Source organism: Oncorhynchus mykiss, chromosome 7 (genome assembly GCF_013265735.2).
Source record: "Oncorhynchus mykiss isolate Arlee chromosome 7, USDA_OmykA_1.1, whole genome shotgun sequence".
In the NCBI taxonomy this organism is placed as follows: domain Eukaryota; kingdom Metazoa; phylum Chordata; class Actinopteri; order Salmoniformes; family Salmonidae; genus Oncorhynchus; species Oncorhynchus mykiss.
In genome coordinates, this window is record NC_048571.1 from 29,488,533 (window position 1) to 29,500,849 (window position 12,317).

General features: G+C 43.4%; 2 protein-coding genes across 4 annotated transcripts in view; one reads left to right on the forward strand and one right to left on the reverse strand.

Moving 5' to 3' along the window:
* The window catches only part of LOC110527636 (zinc finger protein 239), a 41,236-nt gene extending 34,488 nt beyond the window's left edge, over positions 1–6,748 (reverse strand). Inside the window, exons 1-3 of one of the 2 annotated variants that reach the window (XR_005052563.1) lie at positions 6,498–6,746; positions 6,152–6,268; positions 18–4,295 (exon numbers count right to left, since the gene is read on the reverse strand). The gene's annotated coding sequence lies outside the window, so the exon portion shown is untranslated. Of the gene's footprint in view, positions 1–17; positions 4,296–6,151; positions 6,269–6,497 lie in introns of those variants that run through there. The other variant, XR_005052562.1, reaches the window with a different exon arrangement.
* Positions 1–12,317, forward strand: part of LOC110527619 (zinc finger protein 501) — a 174,204-nt gene that overhangs the window by 158,949 nt on the left and 2,938 nt on the right. The window contains exon 1 of one of the 2 annotated variants that reach the window (XM_021609027.2): positions 7,176–7,804. The exons of the other annotated variant lie outside the window; for it this stretch is intronic. Within the exon in view, the coding sequence (XP_021464702.2) occupies positions 7,474–7,804 (331 nt within the window). The 5' untranslated portion in view covers positions 7,176–7,473. Of the gene's footprint in view, positions 1–7,175; positions 7,805–12,317 lie in introns of those variants that run through there. 2 annotated transcript variants of the gene reach the window in all.

The following is a 12,317-nucleotide window of genomic DNA, read 5'->3' on the forward strand; positions in this document are numbered from 1 at the left end:
ATTGATTCGTGTTTAATGAGTGAGAATTTAAAACAAACTTTACACCCACTACATATTTTCATTGAACCATACTTCTGAAATGGATCATTTTGACTCCAGAGGCACATCTTTAATCATAGCCTAAATGTGGTTTATTCAATTTTTCATGACTTTGTCAATCAACTTGTTCTGAATAAATCTAAATCATGGTTTAGGGTTTCTGTATCAAAATGGACTTTTAACAAATTAAAATCCTTTGGAGTAATATTGACCCCAGCCAATAGCACCTTTGATAAATAGGACATTTATTTCAAATCAAAATCACATTTTATTGGTCACATACACGTGTTTAGCAGATGTAGTGAAATGCTTGTGTTCCTAGCTCCGACGGTGCAGTAATGTCTAACAAGTAATATCTAACAATTTCACAACATATATCCAATACACACAAAACTAAATATTTGAATCTAGGTTTCTCTGTAGACATGATCCATACCACCAGAGCGTGGAGGGGCAACTGTATCGGTGGTTTTGACCAGATCAACACCTGCAGATATACAGTATACTGCCTCCCATGTACACTCCTAAGATTGGACTTTTCTATACCACATATCACATGACTGTGTTCCTGCCAAGGCAGCAGCTACTCTTCCTGGGGTTTATGATGGATCTCCATTAGTTCCTGCCAAGTAAGACCTAAGGTCAGGGAGCGCATCAGCAGGGAGCAACATGATAATTAATGATTTCTTAACAACCATTTTTTATTTAATGTCTATTAAGAGTATCTTGTCAACTTTATTTCACTTGGTGATGTTTCATTATAGAGAACATAACATGACAATACATGACATCTAAGTAGCTGAATATGATTATGGACTAACAGTCTAACAGTTTGAAGGACACAACTCATGTTATTCTGGTTAAACAGTGAGATACTAGTTGATTAAGGAGTGGGGAGTTTTTTACAGTTAGGAAATAATATGTCATATTTTACTCGTACCTCAGCCAGCATTGTGAATGGTTAGGAAATAATATGTCATATTTTACTCGTACCTCAGCCAGCATTGTGAATGGTTAGGAAATAATATGTCATATTTTACTCGTACCTCGTACCAGCATTGTGAATGGTGTCTGATGCAGTGACATACTAGACCATGGCAGTAAATCTAATACTTAGTTGTTTTTAGTCAGGCATGAAAGGTCTGGGGTGGTTTAGTGGTTATAAGTTACATCTCTTGTCATGCTGGCAGGGTCTGAATCAAACCCAATGTCCAGTGGGATTGATCTGTTTGATCCAATCGTTTGTTTCAGTAGTTGAATCCTTTGCCGGATTGTTGATTTCAACATTTTTCATTTTCAACATATGCACTGGGTTGGTTGAAAAGTAATACTAAACTTACCATGCACTTTATTGACAAAGTGGAAGAATTTTATTTATATATAAGTTATTACAATGCCATTCATACAAAACAAACCATCAATATTCCAAACAAAATCAAATATAGGCATTTTTTAATTAAAAACGAAACAAAAACCCAATAACAAAAAACTCAGGGGAGAATCTTCCCTCCCCTTCATGCCTACAAACTACATGTCCCCGTCCCTAATCTATCCCCTTAAATCATCTAAATTAACCCCAGCCCTAAACCTCCCTTCCACCTCTCACAGGCAGCATGCTGCCCCAACTTCCTCTCCTCCCAAATTTCCTTCCAACCTCCTCACTATCCCCTCCACCCCCCAATCTCTCCCTGTCTTTACCATGTCCTACCTGGCTTCCCACAGCCCCCATTTAAAGAGGCTTATGAGAAGTCAGAGCAGAAACCTGTCCCTGACCGTCCCCCTCACTCTCCCTACACCTCTCTCTACCCTAGCCCAAACAAAACAAAATGCCCTTTCACCCACCTAACAACAGCCGTGCCCTAGCCCATACTACTCCGGCAAAGGCACAGTCCCAAAAGGTGTCTCCTCCCCGCCACAAGATGGTCTTGGACATGTGGGGGATGGTGCCAAGCTATGCCTGTACATGATGGAACGTACCGGCAAGCACTTATGGAGGCTCAACCAATTCAGGTCCTTGAGCTTGTTGTCCAGAGCCCGCGCCTGAACTCCCTCCCAGACCACTACCGGGATACCCACTACAACCTACAACCCACCACTCTAACATCCCCTCACACATGGACCAGAGGCCTTCAATCCCACGAGACAAACCAGTAAAGGCTTCAATGAAAGCTAATCCAGCACATCCCGATCTCATTTCCAGTACCCCCTACCAAAGAGGCAGACTGGTGATCTCACCTGCAGGAGCACCCCGTCATGATCCGAAAAGAAAACAGGCAACAGCTGCCTAGACAACTGACCCAAGGACCTAGACAGAAAAATATAGTCAAGCCTCCACGCAACCCCCCGGGAGTTGCACCAAGTGGAACCAGCCATTGTCGGAGTAGTATGCAGTTCTCCAACCATACCATGGCAAGCACTATCCCCCCTACCCCTAAATCTATATTAAAATCCCCCCCTATCACCACTTGCCTATTTGTGGCGCACAGGGGCGCCATCTCCACCACCTCCTTCCTGTCTGCCGCCACCTGTGGCCCGTACACCCCCACTAATCTATATCTGCAATCCCTTAAGGTGACATCCACAACCAAAACCCTCCCCTGCAAAACCACAAATTAACCCTCAACCTTTACCTCCCTGTGCCCACATAAAATCCCTACCCCTGATGAGTGCAACCCCCGTATACCCCAAACCGAATCCCCCTTGTCCCACTCCCTCCTAAATCTATTAACATCCCAGGTGAACCCCCTTTAGGTGAACCCCCTTTAAAAAACAAGTCAAAACCCACACCCTCTAAATAACTAAAAACCGCCCTCTTAACAAAATCTCTTAAACGCTTACATTTAAACTAACAAAAGTTATAGTAGGCTCCATTAAAAAAATATATAAAATAAATTCAAAAACAACCATCACCCAACTACTAACCCCCTGCCTCAGTTGACCAGCCCTGAGCCGTGCTTGGTGTATCAAGCTCCTCCAGGAGTTGAGGGGCTGGGGAAGCCAGCGAGGACACAGAAGTTTCTCCCACCCCCATCACTCGATTGGCCACCCCCTCCATGCCCCCTTCCCTCTCGCTGTCTGTCAAGAGCCCCTTCCTCTTCCCTCTCTTCTTTGACGATGGTGGTAACAGGAAGACACCACCCCCACCATTCCCCCATCACTTCCACGAGGACACTCGGCATTCTGCTGTCCCCCCACTCCCTCTTCCTCCACTGGTCCTGCCACCGACTCCTTCTCCACCACCTCTACCGCCTTTGCTGCTCTCTCTGGCACCTCCACTCGCTTGATTCCTTCCGCCTCTTTTCCCCTCCTCTCCTCCCGGTTCTGCTGCTCCCGTGCCTTCTCTGTCCCCCTCTCCTCCTGCTGCCGCTCTTTGCTCCTCCACCTTCCGTGAGGCCATCCCCTCTGGGCCTGTGCTCGGTTCTTGGTCTGGGCCTCCTCCCCTTCCTCCCCCATCCCCCGCTCCTGCTCCCCCCCAACAGCAGACACATATGACCTCTGACAAGCCGGGCATTCCTGCCACAGGTGTGCTGACGAGCCACACCCGTGGCACACCTTGAGCTCGTCACAGTCCTTTGCCTCGTGCTCCCCAGATCCACAAAATCTGCACTTTCTTGTGCTGCACGAGACTAGTATGTGCCCGTAGGCCATACAACGCCTACAAAACAGGGGCTGACGTGCATAAAACAACGTCCCCCTGTCAGCCCCCAGGGAGAACATAGCTGGAGGATGAAGGTAGCCACCCAGTCCCTTTGGGTCCTCCCTGAGGAGGGCCTGGAAGTCTCACCTCCCGTTCCAAAAACCCAGGGAGTCCTTGAGGTGCCTTGCTGAGGAGATGTCATCCATGTATCTCGCCAGAAAGGCCCTCACGTCCTCGTCCTTGACGTATGGGTTATAAATGTTCACAGTTACAATCCTGAAATAGTTTTTTGCCAAGCTGGTTACCTCGTAGTGGCACATCGACCTCGCACCTCCCACTTCTCTCACCTTTTTCAGGATCTCGTTGTGTTTTTCTTCTGAGTGTAAAGCCACATCATAAGTTCCCTCCAACAGGTAACCTTGGAGGCAAAACACATCCTTCCCTGTCAGTTTAAGGAGCCACATCAAGATAGTCCTTCCAAACGGTTCACGTCCGAATGTCTCAGTCTCCTTGTCCTTCCATGCAAAGCGAACTGTATTCGCCAGACCGATCCCAGGGACCGACCTATTTGAAGAATTTTGCACCATATCCAGTCCGCTCTCTTCTAAAAAAGGAAAAACTGAAAAGAAAAGCAAAAATGGCTGAGAATCATTACCCCAAAAAACTTTACCGGCCTTCGGCTTTCAGCTAAGGGGTTACGGTACCTCAGTACCCAACTTTAACTTAGCCACACAGGAGAGAAGCCTTATAGCTGTGGTCAATGTGGCAAGAGATACTCTGATTCAAGTGGTCTGATTAAACATCAGAAAATACATGCAGGAGACCCACAGAGTGTAGAATGATCTCCAACACCAGACCTGGGTAGTCAAACACAGAGTGTGGAATGATCTCCAACACCAGACCTGGGTAGTCAAACACAGAGTGTAGAATGATCTCCAACACCAGACCTATATACATCATATCACATTTTATTTGTCACATACACTTGTTTAGCAGATGTCATTGCGGGTGTAGCAAAATGCTTGTGTTTCTAGCTCCAACAGTCCAGTAATATCTAACAACTAATATCTAACAATACACACAAAGGAATGGAATTAAGAATATATAAATATTTGGACGAGTGATGTCAGAGGGGCATAGACTAAGTTCCTTGGAGTACACATCACGGACAAACTGAATTGGTCCACCCACACAGACAGCGTTGTGAAAAAGCAGCAGCGCCTCTTCAACCTCTGGAGGCTGAAGAAATGTGTCTTGTCACCAAAGGCACTCACAAACTTCTACAGATGCACAATCGAGAGCATCCTGTCGGGCTGTATCACCGGCTGGTACGGCAACTGCTCCGCCCACAACCGTAAGGCTCTCCAGAGGGTATTGAGGTCTGCACAACGCATCACCGGGGGCAAACTACCTGCCCTCCAGGACACCTACACCACCCGATGTCACAGGAAGGCCATAAAGATCATCAAGGCCAACAACCACCCAAGCCACTGCCTGTTCACCCCACTATCATCCAGAAGGCGAGGTCAGTACAGGTGCATCAAAGCAGGGACCGAGAGACTGAAAAACAGCTTCTATCTCAAGGCCATCAGACTGTTAAACAGCCACCACTAACATTGAGTGGCTGCTGCCAACATACTGACTCAACTCCAGCCACTTTAATAACGGAAATTGATGTAAAAAATGTATCACTAGCCACTTTAAACAATGCCACTTAATATAATGTTTGCATACCCTACATTACTCATCTCATATGTATATACTGTACTCGATACCATCTACTGCATCTTGCCATGCCGTTCTGTACCATCACTCATTAATATATCTTTATGTACATATTCTTTATCCCTTTACACTTGTGTGTGTGTATAAGGTAGTAGTTGTGGAATTGTTAGGTTAGATTACTCGTTGATTATTACTGCATTGTCGGAACTAGAAGCACAAGCATTTCGTTACACTCGTATTAACATCTGCTATGTGACATAAAATGTGGTTTTATTTTAAATACAGTAGAATAGAATACAGTATATATGAGATGAGTAATACATAGACTAAGATACATTAGAATAGGATAGAATACAGTATATACCAGAGGTGGGACTAAATCATTGTTTTACAAGTCACAAGTAAGTCTCAAGTCTTAGCACTCAAGTCCCAAGTCAAGACAAGCTATGGGGCGCAATCAGGCAATGTAGGCTTTTAGACAATCGCCCAACCTTAACACACACCTACACCCTCTCGGTGTGGTTACAGTAGGCTAACGTATGTCAATTGTTTTAGGAACAGCAGTAACATCAGGCAGGATTTAGGCTACCAACTGCCTGGCCAGTTGTTGCTCAATCTTGAGTGCAATGTTCACGTTCCCGCATTGACTGGCTGTGTGGAGGCTCATTGATTTAATGTTACGTTAGCCTACATGCTATACTAGCAAAACAATTAATCATATAGCTGTCGGCTATATTAGCCACGACTTACCGTTCTTTGTGCAGCTTCAAATGTCGAACGAAGTTGTTGCGCCTCCGTCTGTAATGTTCTTCCTGATGTTTTGCAAGTTGCAATCCGTTTTTTGTTGATACAGCGTAGTCTTTATATCTGAAAATAATAATTACTTAATTACATCAAGCGTTCCAATGGCAAAACGTTTGATTTAATTACATCAAGCGTCCCAATGGTAAAACGTTTGATTTAATTACACCAAGTGTTCCAATGGTAAAATGTTTGAGTTCATTGTGACACGGTCACGTTGCCTGCTGTTTATTGCCACGTTGGGATGCAACCTTTTTTTAATATCCTTTTTTTTATTTATTTTTTATAATCTTACCCCCGTTTTTTCTTCCCAATTTCGATCTTGTTTCATCTCTGGGTGAGGCGAAAGTCAACTCCTCTGAAACATGACCAAACCGAACTTCTTCACACCCGCCCGCTTAACCCGGAAGCAAGCCGCAACAATATGTCGTTCACCTGACGACCGAGTTCAAGCCTGCAGGCGCCACAAGGAGACACTAGAGCGAGATGAGCCAAGTAACTATTGTGTTATTGACAGTACATTTGTTAATTCCATGTGTAACTCTGTGTTGTTGTTTTTGTCGCACTGCTTTGCTTTATCTTGGCCAGGTCGCAGTTGTAAATGAGAACTTGATCTCAACTGGCCACCAGGTTAAATAAAAGAGAAAGAAATAACACATAATAATATATAAAAATGTAGGAGCAGTATAGACCTAGTCTGTTCATTATATACATCTACATGATGTATTGTTACACCATGTAGCAGCAGCATAGACCGACAGTAGCTGGCTACTTATTTAGATTTAGTATGACTTAATGAAACTGCCTTAAATGTGCTGTAGTAAACATTTTTTATTCGCACTAATCAATCAGCACATTCCTGTCTTTGCATGTCTCAATATAATAGTATTATTTAATTAAATCAATTTAAAATAATCTTTGTCTGAAAATAAAATATGATCCTCAACTGCGTTTCCCCTCCAGTCAGCAGACGGCGATGTGCGTCTTTCAGGCGACGCTGCCAGCGTGACGTATAATCGAATGGACGGTTCTTCAGAAACAGCTGGTCAACCACCTCCGTAGCCTGCTAGACGACATAGCCGAAAGATTCAAGCTATTTATACGCTTTCGGTGTATATTACCTACTGTGTTTTACACACTCTTCTGTCGTATCTACTTGTTAACCTATTTAATTTAATATTACGTTATTTTGTATTAGTCAGCTATAGTAGCTGGCTGGTTAAGTTAGCACAATCCTAGTCGCTAATGATAGCTAGCTAACATCCCCGACCATGAGCTCCCTAAACTACTCTCATCCTGTTGAAGAAGAGGAGGTCTGCTGGACGGAGAAAGAAACTCTGGGGCTGAACATTGTCGTGAAAGAGGAGGGTGATGTTACAGTAAAACAAGAAGTAGAGGGTGTTACAGTGAAAGAAGAAGAGAAAGACGTTTCAGTGAAAGAAGAGGAAGACGCGTTCAGGGTGAAAGAGGAGGAGTATGTTACTGTGAAAGAAGAGGAGGAAGAAAAAGGGGAGGATGTAGCTTTTGGAGTGAAGACGGAAGGGGAGATTACTGTCACATTGAAAGATGAAGAGGTGGAGATAGGAGATCTGATTAACACCAGTAAGTACCGCCTTGCATGTCTTTTTAACTTTGGATATTCGGAGTTGGCTCGTCAATACCTCTTCAACGGAGGACCCAGGATGATGACTAATATGTCTAGAATCAGACGACATAGAGAACAAGCTACCCCTTGTTTTCTCCGTTCCGTTTCCAAAAAGTGACTTAACATATATATTTGAGAAGGGTCTATCTGCTGACCGCAGACTGGGGGGCACGGCGTGTAGTGATTTTCGTGTAGTGATGATTTACTACACGGTGCCCCCCAATAGTGCCATTTGAGAGTTGGGTTGGCTACACCAAAGATTATGGATATACTGACAAGATGTCTCTCCGGCCCTAACAAGGGGAGTTGTTGTCCACAAAGCGGCACTGCGGGTTGTCTAGCTCCTGTCTATCCTTTCTTTGGATTGATGGATTCATCTTATTATTGTAATCTATTGTTTATATTCTATGAGGGTTGTTGTCGTCAACTGCCTGTATTCAATGAAGAGAGATGCTAAGCTACTAGCATGAATTTGCATAGCGATCTGGAGACAACTCTTAGTGTTTTTATCAAAGTTGTCGGTATATCACGTGTCCACATAACAACTTAAGCATTACGAAACTTCTGTTAGATCAAGTAAACCTCACATAGCAAATAAGCCATTAATTTTGTTGTTGACCAAATTTGACACTTTCCACATAATAATAATAATTGTTTCCACTTGGATACAACCAACTGTAGCCCACTGGCATGACCGAGAGAGCTACAACCTACTGTATCCTACTGGCATGACCTAGAGAGATTCAACCTACTGTAACCTACTGGCATGACCTAGAGAGTTACAACCTACTGTAACCTACTGGCATGGCCTAGAGAGTTACAACCTACTGTAACCTACTGGCATGGCCTAGAGAGTTACACCCTACTGTAACCTACTGGCATGACCTAGAGAGTTACAACCTACTGTAACCTACTGGCATGACCTAGAGAGTTGCAACCTACTTTAACCTACTGGCATGACCTAAAGAGTTACAACCTACTGTAACCTACTGGCTTGACCTAGAGAGCTAAAGTTGTAAAGTTCCTGGATTTTAAATGAATTTTTTTCTAGTAACAATGATAACTTGTATCTTCCTATCCACTTGTGGGATCCCTCTCCTTTGTCGTCCTCTCTACACCAATAACAGACAACTACTGTGGGATCCCTCTCCTTTGTCGTCCCCTCTACACCAATAACAGACAACTACTGTGGGTTCCCTCTCCTTTGTCGTCCCATCTACACCAATAACAGACAGATACTGTGGGTCTCCCAATCACGGCCGGATGTGATACAGCCTGGATTGGAACCAGGGACTGTAGTGACGCCTCTTGCACTGAAATGCAGTGACTTAGACCGCTGCTTTCGTGTGTATGTGTTTAACTTTTTAACTGTACTAGAATGCTTAAAAGGCTGCTAAAATTTTAAATATCGGTTATCGGTATCGTTTTTTGGGACAAGGCAACTATTGGCCAAAAATGTAATATCGGTGCATCCCTTTATTCTAAAATTGATTATTATTTTTTAAATCCTCATCAATCTTCACACAATACCTCACAATGACATCACAATACTCCATAATGCCAAAGCAAAAACGGGTTTCGATTTTTTTGCAAATGTATTAAAACTATTCCCCAGGATAACTAGTCTGAGTAATGTAAGATCCCAGGATAACTAGTCGCAGAGTAATGTACAATAACTAGTCTCAGAGTCTAAGCCTTGTCTGAGCGGGAGGTTTTTCTAAGCTATATGGAATTGTTTTAAGAAGGTTTAAGTAACATGAAGGGCTTCCCGAGTATAGTACTGTAGAAACACCCTCCAACATGAAGGGCTTCCCCAGTATAGTACTGTAGAAACACCCTCCATCATGAAGGGCTTCCCCGGTATAGTACTGTAGAAACACCCTCCAACATGAAGGGCTTCCCCGGTATAGTACTGTAGAAACACCCTCCAACATGAAGGGCTTCCCCAGTATAGTACTGTAGAAACACCCTCCAACATGAAGGGCTTCCCCAGTATAGTACTGTAGAAACACCCTCCAACATGAAGGGCTTCCCCAGTATAGTACTGTAGAAACACCCTCCAACATGAAGGGCTTCCCCAGTATAGTACTGTAGAAACACCCTCCATCATGAAGGGCTTCCCCAGTATAGTATTGTAGAAACACCCTCCAACATGAAGGGCTTCCCCAGTATAGTACTGTTTTAAGGTTATACCAATGATAATTAGGCTTTATGATTTAGAACTGTAAGACTCCTTGAAGTATCAACCAAAAATATTAATAAGTTAATTTGTGTCAAATTATTAGGCCATACTGCTATAACCCATAGTAACACATTGGATAACATTCACAACATGGAACAACAGTAACCATAGTAACATTGTTTCCCTCAAAACATCTAAAGGAAGTTTGTTCTGAAGTGTCTGGTTTCCTAATTAGCAGGGAGGAGTTTCTACAACCAGATATACCACATCCATAACTAGTGGTTTCCTCATTACCAGATATACTACATCCATTCCTAGTGGTTTCCTCATTACCAGATATACTACATCCATAACGAGTGGTTTCCTCATTACCAGATATACTACATCCATAACTAGTCGTTTCGTCATTACCAGATATACTACATCCATAACTAGTCGTTTCGTCATTACCAGATATACTACATCCATAACTAGTGGTTTCCTCGTTAGCAGATATACTACATCCATAACTATCGGTTTCCTCATTACCAGATATACCACATTCATAACTAGTGGTTTCCTCATTACCAGATATACCGCATCCTCAACTAGTGGTTTCCTCATTACCAGATACAGTGGAGCAAAAAAGTATTTAGTCAGCCACCAATTGTGCAAGTTCTCCCACTTAAAAAGATGAGAGAGGCCTGTAATTTTCATCATAGGTACGCTTCAACTATGACAGACAAAATGAGGGGGAAAATCCAGAAAATCACATTGTAGGATTTTTAATGAATTTATTTGCAACTTATGGTGGAAAATAAGTATTTGGTCACCTACAAACAAGCAAGATTTCTGGCTCTCACAGACCTGTAACTTCTTCTTTAAGAGGCTCCTCTGTCCTCCACTCGTTACCTGTATTAATGGCACCCGTTTGAACTTGTTATCAGTATAAAAGACACCTGTCCACAACCTCAAATAGTCACACTCCAAACTCCACTATGGCCAAGACCAAAGAGCTGTCATAGGACACCAGAAACAAAATTGTAGACCTGCACCAGGCTGGGAAGACTGAATCTGCAATAGGTAAGCAGCTTGGGTTGAAGAAATCAACTGTGGGAGCAATTATTAGGAAATGGAAGACATACAAGACCACTGATAATCTCCCTCGATCTGGGGCTCCACGCAAGATCTCACCCCGTGGGGTCAAAATGATCACAAGAACAATGAGCAAAAATCCCAGAACCACACGGGGGGACCTAGTGAATGACCTGCAGAGAGCTGGGACCAAAGTAACAAAGCTTACCATCAGTAACACACTACGCCGCCAGGGACTCAAATCCTGCAGTGCCAGACGTGTCCCCCTGCTTAAGCCAGTACATGTCCAGGCCCGTCTGAAGTTTGCTAGATAGCATTTGGATGATCCAGAAGAAGATTGGGAGAATGTCATATGGTCAGATGAAACCAAAATATAACTTTTTGGTAAAAACTTCCATCAGCAAGGGCATTGAAGATGAAACGTGGCTGGGTCTTTCAGCATGACAATGATCCCAAACACACCACCCGGGCAACGAAGGAGTGGCTTCGTAAGAAGCATTTCAAGGTCCTGGAGTGGCCTAGCCAGTCTCCCGATCTCAACCCCATAGAAAATCTTTGGAGGGAGTTGAAAGTCCGTGTTGCCCAGCAACAGCCCAAAACATCACTGCTCTAGAGGAGATCTGCATGGGGGAATGGGCCAAAATACCAGCAACAGTGTGTTAAAACCTTGTGAAGACACAATTGGTGGCTGACAAAATACTTTTTTGCCCCACTGTATACTACATCCATAACTAGTGGTTTCCTCATCAGATATACCACATCCATAACTAGTGGTTTCCTCATTAGCAAATATACTACATCCAGAACTAGCGGTTTCCTCATTACCAGATATACTTCATCCATAACTAGTGGTTCCTCATTAGCAGGGAGAAGTTTCTACAACCAGATACACTACATCCATAACTGCAAACAAATTGCGTGTGCATCGCCTTCGTGCTGCAATTTTAGGAAACACAGAAAGGGGCTTATATTGGAGACCAAAAGTCGTCTGGCACAGTGCTTCGAGTTTCAACAACATGAATAACTTATTTCTTGCCTACAATCATCGATGTTACTACTAAAATATGACTCTTCTTGCTCATTTTAAGACAATTGTAACATTCATTATAGACTTGAATTGTTGTACAACATCATGGCTTCACTGTTGGCATCACCTTTTACAGTGGATTTCTACTGTTGTGGGCCTTTAACCATTTGTCTGACTTTGTTGTTCA